The following is an 11751-nucleotide window of genomic DNA, read 5'->3' as shown; positions in this document are numbered from 1 at the left end:
AGGCGGAAACTTTTTTTTTCTTATTCTCAATAAAAAAATAAAAAAATAAATAAAATAAAAAAAAAAAGAAATTGTCAGGTATTGCCTTCAGGAATAGGGAGGTAAGGGTAAGTTACTCCTGTTAAAAAAAAACAAAAACAAAAGTAAAACTGACAAATGCTAATTTTTGGTGACACACTTCCTCCAGCAACACATCTACTCTAACAAGGCCACACCTCCCAATGTTGGTAGTCCCTATGGGGCCATTTTCATTCAAGCTACCACATCCCACTCCCTGGTCCTCATAGGCTCATAGCTATATCATAATACAAAACACATTTAGTCCAACTTCAAAAGTCTTATAGTCTCTAACAGTCTCAAAGTTGTTTAAAAACCTGAAGTTCAAAGTCTCTTCTGAGACTCATGGCAATCTCTTAACTGTGCCCTATAAAAGCAAAAGCAAAAGCAAATCACAAACTTCCAACATAATGGCACAGGATATACATTACCATTCCAAAAGTGAGGGACAGGAACTTAAAAAGAAAATACTGGACCAAAGCAAGACCTAAAAACCAGCTGGGCAAACTCTAAACTTTGTTCAGCTTTGTTGACTGCAATATACTTCTTTCTTTTGGGCTGGTTCCACTCCCAGTTAGCAGCTTTCCTTGGTAGTTTTCCCACTCTGGTATCTTTAACATCTTGGATTCCCCAAGGCAATCCAGGCTTCACAGGTCATCTACCTTCACAGCTTCATTCAATGACCTCTTTACTAGGCCCCCATTCAAATACATCCCTGACATATGCATTCCTTATACGTGGAGGCAATTTCCATAACTCGTTTCTCCTCTCCTTAACTCTAAAGCCAGAATCACATGGCCAAAGATGCCAAGTTTTGCTGCTTGTTGGAGTTGGAACATGGCCAATGGAATTAATTTTTTTTTTAAAGATTATTTATTATGTATGCAGTGTTCTGCCTTTAGGCCAGAAGAGAACACCAGGTCTCATTAAAGATGGTTGTGAGCCACCATGTGGTTGCTGGGAATTGAACTCAGGACCTCTGGAAGAGCAGTCAGTGCTCTTAACCTCTGAGCCACCTCTCCAGCCCTCCAAAATTCTTTATTTCAGCTACAGGCAAACTTTTCGAACTAGGGAAAAAAAAGCAGCCACTTCCTTCAGCAAAATATCATAAGAATGAGCTCTAGGCAACATAAAAAAAATACTACTCCTCTGAAACCTCTGTGGTGGTACTCTAAGTTCATCAAATCACTCTCAGCATCACTGTCTTCCATGTTCCTATAGTATGGCCCGTTTAGCAGCACTTAACACATTTCATTGCTTTTCTAATCTACACTCCCAAGGACCATATTCTTTTCAATGAAAAGCATCGTCAGGCCTAATACAGCTATATCCCAGTTTCTGGTACCAATTTCTGTTTTGAGATGTCCTCAGACAATGGAATTAATACAAAACTCTTCATGTTAGACTCAGGCAGACTTTTGGACAAGTCACATTCATCACCAAAATAGCACAAGAATGGTCTCTATGCTACATATTAATATTCTTCACTTCTGTAACTTTTTGAGCAATGGCCCCAAGTTCATCAAATCACACTCGGCTCCACTGTCTTCCATGCTCTTACCAGTATGGCCCATTAAGCAGCACTTAAAGCACTCAACTACTTTTCTAATTCATAGTCCTATGTTCCAGATCCCTTCAAACAAAAGCATGATCAGGCCTATCACAATACCCCACTCCTGGTGCCAACTTCCGTCTTAGAGTTTCTATTATTGTGAAGAAACACCATGACTATGGCAACTCTTACAAAGGACAACATTTAATTGGGTGGCTTACAGCTCAGAGTTTCAGTCCATTATCATCATGGTGGGACATGGCAGGGTGTAGCCAGACATGGTGCTAGAGAGGTAGCTGGGAGTTCTGTATCTTATGCAGGCCACAGGAAGTGGTCTCACTGGACGTGGCTTGAGCACATATGAGACCGCAAAGCCTACCTCTATAAGTGACACACTTCCTCCAACAAGACCACACCCACTCCAACAAAGCCATACTCCTAATAGTGCCAGTCCCTTTGGGACTGTAGTCTCTCAAACCACTATAGGTTTACTACAGAAGAAAAAAATCAATGAGATAGAAGATTGTCTTCTGAGAAAATAAATGAGCATGAGAATTTTAAATTGTCAATAGTGGTAGTACATGCCTGTAATCACTGCCTCAGCTTGGGCTACACAGTCTTTTCCAGGCCAACCTGGGCAAAATTGTGCTTCAAAAAAAAAAAAAAACAAAAAAACAAAAAAAGATGGGGGCTAGAGAGATGGTTCAGCATTTAAGAGTATTTTATGTTTTTGCAGAGGATCTGGGTTTGGTTACTAGTACCCACATGCTGGCTTACCATCATCCTGAACTCTAGTTTTAGGGTATTCAGCACCTTCTTATGACTTCTGCTGGCACCAGGCACACATATAGTGCACATACATAATGCGGTCAGAAAACCCACATACGTAAAAATCTTTAAATATAAATCAGTGTAACACATGGCTTCAGCATGGCATAGAAATCCAATTCTGACAAAAGTTTCTTCACTGAAAACTGCTGAGAAAGGCTTGCCACTGAAACTGGACCCGATAGAAGAATTTTCTACATGTAGACACATACAAGACCCTCTTTATCTTCTCTGTGGCCAACATAAGGAACAGCAAACTGAAGGGCATCTGAAATGCTTAGAATCACAGCCAGATTTTCTTTGGCTAAATCATGGTGATGATTATGGGTTTATGTTGAATAAGTGCTACCAAGTCAGCAAGAAGTTGAGGGGTGGAATTGGTCTCATCATTGACTCCACCAAGGAGGAGATGAATGAGTGGTTCAAAAAGTATGTGGAAATAGAGTTTGCCTGAGATGGGAACAAAGTAACTTTTACTGTGGGCCTGGATCCAATGTGGCTAGAGCAGCATCCCCTCCCCTCCACAAAGTCGTAACTGAGGCAGCTGGGCCCGTCCTTTGCCCTTAAGAGGGATGTGTCAACGCCGTATCTAACTAAAAGGTGTGCAAGGAGGGTGATGCAGACCCCAGGACAGTCCCCTGTCCCAATGTTTACTGGGTATGAGATGTCTTAATTAAAAGTGGCCATCAAATATAGGATGTATAGTCAGAAAGTTTCCAGTGGATAAACCATTACCTGCCACAGAGTTCACCTGAGTCTAAAGAAGATCCCAAAGAGGATGATCATAGTTGACTTGGGGACTCAGGACTGAAGTCTTCCCATTTATTCTGTTTTCACTGGACCATTCAGGGCTGCTGCCACCCCTATGTAGGGAATAGTTATTTACTTCGCTGCATATGAAGAGAAGAGAGGATGATGGGAAATGACTGTGCTTCTATAAAGAATAAAATTTTGTTTGTAGGGTGTCTCTGTACAGCAAGAGGAAAAATAAAGAGAATTTTTGATGATATATAGAAGACAAAATAAACAAGATGAAGAAATGTAATTCTGCATGTATAAATTTATCACACTGTACTCCATAAATACACACAAGTATTAAATGTTAACAAAAAAGAAGAAATAAAAAGAAAAAACAAACAAAAAAACCCAATCCTAACTTAAACTGAGTCCTTGGATAATATAGTACTTTCCTCGTAGGAGGGTGGTAAGGATGTGTCTATGGCTAAGAAACAGCCCAGCAATCATAGAGAATGTGTGGGCCACTGATTTTGGAGACACAACCATCTTTCAGCACCAATAAGCTGGAGATAGTGTTTTCTACACCAGAGTTATTAGGATGTATGTAAAACACTTTGAAGCATGCATGACCCACAATTTCAAAAACGTTTTGTCTTATTCACATGGTGTATTTTTGCTTAGTAGAATATCCTAAATACCTACAAAAAGAAATTAAAGATTTGTTCCCTTTACTGAAAAATCCACATAGTGAAGCCTTTCTAGGATTATCTGGAAGAAATACAGTACCCAGAAAATTGGTCCTCAACTGTCTTAACGTCGCGATCCTTTAGTCCAGTTCTTCATGTTGTGGTGAGCCCAAGTCATAAAATTATTTTCGCTGCTACTTCATAACTAATTTTTCTACTGTAAATGAATAGTAATTTAAATATTTGATGTGAGGATATCTGAAAAGCGACCCCTGTGAAAGGGTCGGCGACTCACAGGTTGAGAACTGCTAGCCTAGAGGCTTGCTGAACTCATGCAGGTGCTGTGTTGCCATTTCCTCCCAGATAAAATAGTTCATCTTAACAGAAGCTCAAGACACAGGAAAAGAGAAGCAAAACACTGCATCCTTGGAGGCTCTTAAACTCAGGCTTTGGGAGATTCCTGAAACTGACCAGATTCACTCTCCCCACCCCCTCCCCCCCCAAGCTGGCTGAGAGACGGTTCAGACAGACTTAGTTGTTCAGAAGAGATACAGATCACCCGAGGTATCTGAAAGAGACAATGTTCAACCTGTTGAGTTTTCTGCAAGCTGTGCAGTGTTGTCCACGTTTTCTTCTATGAGCTGTCAATACTGCTGGGGTGGGCTTTGGTGATGTAGCTATTTTTCAGTCATTTCTGCTCCTGTAAGTAACCCAAATTTCTGTAAATATAATTCCAATAAAATCCATTGGTTCACCAAGTTGGATTTTGGGGGTAGCCTTACTTTGGCCTCTGGGGGTGAGTAGATATTTGTTTACATCCCCACCCCCACCAGAAATAGTGTTACATCACAGCAGGCTACAGTGGTAGACAAAGCTTCTGGGCTGAACTAAGTGCACAGAAGCTTGGGCTGGGTTAAGCAGTCCTTAGTGATGTTTATACTGAGGTGAGAGGACAGTAAAGTTCTTTGGCAGAGTGTTAGGTGGATTAGACCAAATTAGAAAGAGACAAAGGAGGAAGGGCTCCTAACATAAATCTATCAAGCTTCGGAAAAGCACGTCCTTTCCTTTAGGTATTGAGAGCTGAGAGCCCATGGCACAAGCTCTGTTTGTTTCTTTGGGCCCACTGCACTCCGGGGAACTCCGAATTCCTACCCCAGCAAAGCCAGCCTGATGCAGGCTTTCTCAGGCTCCACCCTTCCCAACTGGTCCCTCTTCAGCTGCCCTGCCTTCCTCCGCCTAGCACCTTTCCTCAGCTGTGCCCCACTCCCTAGTGCACCTCCTTCACCTCCTCAGCCTCTACTTCCCCTCAAGCCACCCCTTTCTCCTCAGCCGGTTTCCCTCTCCTCTGCCCTCATCCGTCCTTAGTCTCCCATCCTTCCTCAGCTAGCTCTGGGTTCCTCTTCCCTCACATCTCCTCCGCGGTCCTCTCTGCGAGACGCACAGGGGCTTTGGGTTTGCTCCTCCCCTTCCCTACCTCCCCGCCTCCTGCGTGGCCGGGGAGGGAGCCGGCCAGCTAGAGTCCGCAACCGTGTGCACTGGTTGCCGCAGGGCCCAGCGAGCAGGTGGAGCTCAGCCTCCCGCGGAGCACTGGGCTGGGACCGCAGTGACGAGGCCCGAGACATGGCGGCCACGCGCCTCTGAGGCCGCAGAGCCAGAGCCTGACGATGCAGCTTGGCTGCTGACCCCGAGGATCCTCGCTGCGGTCATCCCGCTGCAGTCTTCATGGTGTATCCCTCCTCAGCGCTTCCGGCCGTGTAGCAGCCGCTGCCGGCCGGGCCTCGGGGCACTCTGCCTATTCATCAGGCACTTTGCATCTTCACCTCCATTCCCATTTGCTTTCCTTCCCCCCTTCTGCCTTCACATCTGTCTCCGCCACCCCGCTATGGCCGCAGAAGAGGTGCTGCAAACGGTAGACCACTATAAGGCTGAAATAGAGAGGCTGACCAAGGAGCTCTCAGAGACCACCCACGAGAAGATCCAGGCTGCTGAGTATGGGCTGGTGGTGCTGGAGGAGAAACTGACGCTCAAGCAACAGTATGACGAGCTGGAGGCCGAGTATGACGGCCTCAAACAGGAGCTGGAGCAGCTCAAAGAGGTGAGCTGTCTTGTCTCCTGTCCCCCCTCTCCCCGTCTGACATTTCTCAGCGCCAAGCATTATTGTAGCGGAGTCAGAAGGGATATGGCCAGAAGGACTTCATCTTAGAGCCCTTTGTTGATAAAGGAATATTGAAAGAGTCTATTGTTTTCATCAATAGAAAAATTGCCCAAGAAATGAATGCATAAGCTGGAATGGGAAAATCCTTAGCTTGTGGGGAGTGGGGGTAGGGAGAGTCACAAGAGTCTTCAAGTATCAGCGCTGGCAATGAACACTGAACTGGGTTGAAATGTGTAAATCAAACTTCTAAAACTGCTGTTATTTCAAACCCAGTTATCAATGACCGTTGCATAATCCATCCAACTGACGAGGAGTTTTGTGTCTGAAAACCTACAATTTCAGGACTGTAGAATTTGGTACCTCAGCTGTCTGCTGAGTAACTGGTTCTTGGTGGACTAGTTATTAGGACTCACCACCCCAGTACGATGCTGGCTTTAGTTCTTATTTATCCTGGGCCTGTAGGAGCAAAACAACTTTGCGAGGTGGTTTTGCTGCCCTTAATTTCACCTCTGAGCCAGGCTGAGCTATGCTTACGTTTTATGAAAGGTATATCGAGACTGAGAAAAGATAAACTCACCTCCAAAGGGTGTGAAAGAAGGGTATATGTAAAATATATGGATATCCGTGCCTTCTCTGTCAAATATGGCCTTTCAAGTTGAAATGACTGAATTTATAAAATTCAGAATATCACCAATGTTCTGTGAATAACATTTTTCTGTTTTTATGTTTTTCTTCTTTTAAATACTAATGTACCGAAAGAAAATAGTGAATATGTATTTATGTCCAACCAAGCACTCATAAGGATTATCCGTATTATTTAAGGCACTGGGAGTAGCAAGTAATCAAATATAAATGTTAATGCACATATACACTGCTTACCTGTGTGACAAGTCTTTATTTTTAGGTGCATACTAACATTTTTAATGTTAGGTATATCATAATACAGACACAGAAATACTTTTCATATAATTAGTTTATTTTAGGGAAAGAGAAGGTCCTGTTTTGTGTTGTTACAATTAAAATATATGAGTTGACATTCTAATCAATTTGTCTTCTAATTCATAAATAATACAGATTTATACCTTCAATTATGCTATTTTATTCAGCTGCTTAGATATCAAAAAAGATGTAAATAAATATGGTTGAAAAATCATAGATGAAAATATAATTTTTGTATATCAGGCTATAAATTCTAGTTCACGCTTTTCTTGCCATATTTATATTTGGTTTAAATGGTATCTGTATTTACTTATATTTTCTAAATTAAATTATGTCTTAGACTTACATGTTTAAATGTAGTGGTACTAAACCTTGGGAAGTCAGGAAACAGATGATTATTGTAATTCTCAGAGATGTTTCTATAATGTCTTATTTATCAACTGCACTTTGCCAAGGTGGAGAAATGTAAACAAATGTTAAGTCATCACTTTCTTGGTAGAAGAGGTGGACGTACGTGATGATTTAAAATATGGCTGTTCATAGGCCTTTCTTCTTTAGTCAAAAAACACTTTTAAGGCTATTTCTGTGTTGTATGTACTCAACATAGTATACCTTAATATGGTTGTCTTTTGTCTATAGTAGACAAAGAATTCTTAAGGGAATAAATTTGTTTATTTATTCATTTGAAGACGATAGATAAAATTGCATGTATTTATCGCATATAATATTGTTTTGCAGTATACATGCTATGGCTTAATCGAGTTAATATACTACTTCATATAATTATTGTTTTTTGTGATAACCCAACACCCATTCTATATTTTTAAAAAGTGAATATATTGGCATTATAGCTATCATGCTGCACAGTGAATTTCTTAAACTCATTCATCCTGTCTAACTGTAAAAATGCATCTTTTCACCAACATCTCTTCTTTTAAGCAATCAACACCTCTGATAATTACCATTTACTTCTCTGATTCCTTATATGAACGAGATAATGAAGTATTTTTTCTTCTGTGCCTTGCTTATTTAATTTAATATAATTAAGTCGTTAAATAGAACTTAGCACATATGTATAAGAATAAATATTTTATAAAAATGAATTTGTATTAGAAATCACACGTTTACCAAGTGTTTGGAAGTCAGTACTGCTTAGTGTCAGATAAAGACTGAGAAAACTGAAGAGTGTAAGAAGTGACTACCTATATTAGTCTCATTGACAGTAAAGAGAAAAAAGGGAAAATGTTTTATAAGATTAAAGAAGTTTCTTAATATACAATAATACAAATACCTACTGTATTTATTAAAATAAAATTTTAAGGAATAAAATTATAAATTTATCAAATGACACTCATTTTCATTGTATTTTGATTAACATTTGGTATAAAGAAAGCAATGAAGATTCTTAGTAAGCAGGATTATAGCTATACAAAACTATATTTGAGATAGTAAAATAATTGTTATTATTTGATAATAAGACTTGTTTTTATCTTTTAAATATGTTTTATTTTAGTTGAGAGCATTACTTAAATGAACCGAGTCAGTCTTAAATACAAATACAAAAACAAACAAACAAAAATAATTGTGCAAACCAAGATATTCTGATGATGATGTCATATAGGAGCCTTTTAGTGTGTGTGTATGTGTGTGTGTGTGTGTGTGTGTGTGTAGGTCAGAGGACATCCAAATATTACTCCTTAGACAACTTGTTTTTTGAGACAGTATCTCTCATTGGCCTGAAACTCACCAAGTATGCTAGGTTGGCTGGTCAGTGAACCTTACGGAACCACCTATATTTGCCTCCCCACTGCTGAGGTTACAAGTGTTAGGTGTTCCTCTTTTAATTAATTGATCAATTATTATTATTATTTATTTTTTCTTATTTTTCTTACCAATCTCAGTTCTCACTCCCTCCATTCCTCCCACTTCCTCTACCCCCCAGTCAACCTCCCCCATCCACTCCTTAGAGAGGGTAAGGATTCCCATGGCGAGTCTACAAAGTCTAGCACATTGCTTTAAGGCAGGACCAAGGCCCTCCCCTCCTATAACTAGGAGAATGGGTTCCAAAAAGCAAGTACAAGCAGTAGGGATAAATCCTGTCTCTGTCAGTGGCCCCACAGTCTTCCCCAGCCATACAACAGTCACCACATTCAGAGGGCCTAGTTTGGTCCTATGCTGGTTCTTGCCCTTCCCCTTCCTCCTCCCCCTTCCCCCACTGTTAGGCTAGAGTAGGTGAGCTCCCATTAGCTCAGGTAAGCTGTTTCAGTGGGTATCTCCATTGTGGTCTTGATTCTTTCCAAGCTAGGTTTTATTTATTTATTTATTTATTTATTTATTTATTTATTTATTTTTTTCTTCCTGAGACAGGTTTTCCCTGTAGCTTTGGAGTCAGCTGGAACTAGCTCTTGTAGACCAGGCTGGCCTCGAACTCACCAAGCTCTGCCTACCTCTACCTCCCTCCCGCTGGGATTAAAGGCACCACCATGGCCTGGCCCATGCTAGGGTTTTTAAAGCATCAGATTTAGGTCCCAATGCTTATATAGTAGGTATTTTACCAACTAAGCTGTTTCTCAACCCTGGAAACGATTGTTTTAAAACATTCTCTCTGGGGAAGGAGCAAGATGGCTCAGAAGGGAAGGGCTTTTGTTTGAATATGAGTTTGATTACTCTCCCTTCACTCTGCTTCTACATGGTGGAGAAAGAGAGCCCACTCTTGCAAGCTGTCTTCTTATCTCCACATGAATGCTAAACACACACACACACACACACACACACACACACACACACACGATGTAATAAAATTTTTTTGAGTGCACTGATTATTCAAAAGGAATATTTGTTCATTATCAGTAAAATATAGCAAACAATATTGCTGTACTGCTAAAATGGCTTAGTGGATAAAGGCATGTTCACCAACCCTGAGGACCCACATGGTGGAAGCAGACAATCACTCCTGCAAGTTGTCCTCTGATCTCTACACACATGTTGTACATATGTACACACACATAATGAATAAATAAATAAATGAAATAAAATAATATTAATGCATTGTGACTTTGGAAAGCCAAGCATTAAAAACATCTTTGACTTATTTCTGGAATCTTTAAACAAATATGGTTCATTGAAAAGTACCTGGGGTGGGAATGTCAACAGAAAAGTACAGTATTAAGTCCAAGTGGGGCAGACAGCATAGTGAGATTGGCAGTAGCAATAGCCCAGGATAATGAGAACAGCTGGGTCATAAGAAGAGTGAGTATCTGGGAGCAGGAAAAGATCAGGAGACTGGTGTGGGGACATTTGAAATACGTAGTAAGTACTTGTGAGTAGGGACTGAGGGAGCCTAGAGGTTAGCATGGACCTTGATTATGGTGACAGGTGCCATATGTCCCTTTTGCCAGAGGTAAAGAAAATGACTCCTTTTGGTAGACTGAATGGGTTTCATAATCTCCTGAGGGATGTTGGCTTTTATCTAACCCAGAAATCCTCCTGTAATTCAGATTGAGCTCATTTCTGTTTATTTGGTCTGCTGTTTGGAGTTGGGGTAATTGCAGTTTCCTTTGGACCTGACACACAATTAAGAGCTATTTAGGAGGTAGGAGGAATGCAATGTTGACTTTAGCAAGAGAGCAGAGGAGAATATTAAGGATGAATGGAAGTTGGTTCCATTTACAAAGAAAGGTACTGTGGGGAATGCAGTTTTAGAGGGTCGAGTTTCAACCCACATTTCATGAGTTTTATTAATTCATGTTATTTTGTGAGTGGGTATTAGCTGTGTAACAAATTTAGTTATTCAACACTCAACTGAATGAGTTGTGTATTTGGTTGTCATTTAATTTAAATCTAATATCTAGGATATGGAATACACGAACAATTTAATAGTGTTTTGCAAGTTATATACATTTTGAATTAGAAAAAATTTAAATAAGACATATGGGCAAAAAATCTGACCAGGCTTAGTGAAACCATCATCTTAACTGAAAACTACTCCTCATTGCCCTCTTAGGGCTTTGAGGGGTAGGAACAACAAAATTGATCACCATTGACTGATTCTTAGAATTCATCAATGTGTTGTTTTTGATACAAAGTCTCATGTAACCTAAGGTGGGTTAGACCTATGTAACTGAAGCTGGCTTTGTATATTTTATCCTCTTCTCTCTACAGCCAAAATGATGGGAACACAACCTGTCCCCAGGTGCATTAGTACTGTTAATGTACTTTTTCCTTTTTGATCATAAGAGTTTGATTTTTTTTAAAGAGCTGCAATGGCAATGGTTTAGAAAAAAGCAAATACAACTTTGTTGGCTCCTTCTTGTCAACTTGACCGAGGTCACCTACAAAGAGGGAACCTTAGTTGAGGAATTGCCTCATCAGATTGCCCTCTGGGCATATTTGTGGGACATTTTGATTTCTTTTTGATTGGTGATTGATGTGGGAGGGCCCAGCTCACTGTTATCCCTCCTGTATAGGTGGCCCTGGTCTGTATAGGAAAGGAGGCTGAGCAAACCAGTAAGCAGCATTCCTCCATGGTCTCTGCTTCAGTTACTGTCTCCCAGTTTTCTCCTTGGCTTCCTTGGATGATGAATTGTAACCTGTAAGCCAAGTAAGCCATTTCTTCCCCAAATTGCTTTTGGTTATGGTGTTTATCACAGCAATAAAAAATATACTAGGTTAACAATGTAGTACATTTTCTTTTACGTGTTCTCCCTTCTTATTGTCTTGCTTCTTTGGTAAATATTCTTATGTATTTATTTTAAATGTCTTTGAATATATGATTCTATCTGTAGGATTTTGTTTTG

At 40.3% G+C, this 11751-nt stretch overlaps 1 protein-coding gene across 7 annotated transcripts in view; it reads left to right on the top strand.

The window, feature by feature from the left end:
- Positions 1 to 5115: 5115 nt before the first annotated feature.
- Bicd1 (BICD cargo adaptor 1) overlaps positions 5116 to 11751 on the top strand; it is a 143426-nt gene continuing 136790 nt past the window's right edge. For all 7 annotated transcript variants that reach the window (XM_050126473.1, XM_050126472.1, XM_050126471.1 and 4 more), the window contains exon 1: positions 5116 to 5956. In XM_050126473.1, the coding sequence (XP_049982430.1) occupies positions 5744 to 5956 (213 nt within the window). In that variant the 5' untranslated portion in view covers positions 5116 to 5743. The remainder of the gene's footprint in view (positions 5957 to 11751) is intronic.

This window comes from Alexandromys fortis, unplaced genomic scaffold (assembly GCF_014885135.2).
Source record: "Alexandromys fortis isolate MF-2015 unplaced genomic scaffold, M_Fortis_MF-2015_v1.1 scaffold_260, whole genome shotgun sequence".
NCBI lineage: Eukaryota > Metazoa > Chordata > Mammalia > Rodentia > Cricetidae > Alexandromys > Alexandromys fortis.
The sequence above is the reverse complement of the archived record's forward strand: the minus strand, read 5'-3'. Positions and strand labels throughout refer to the sequence as shown.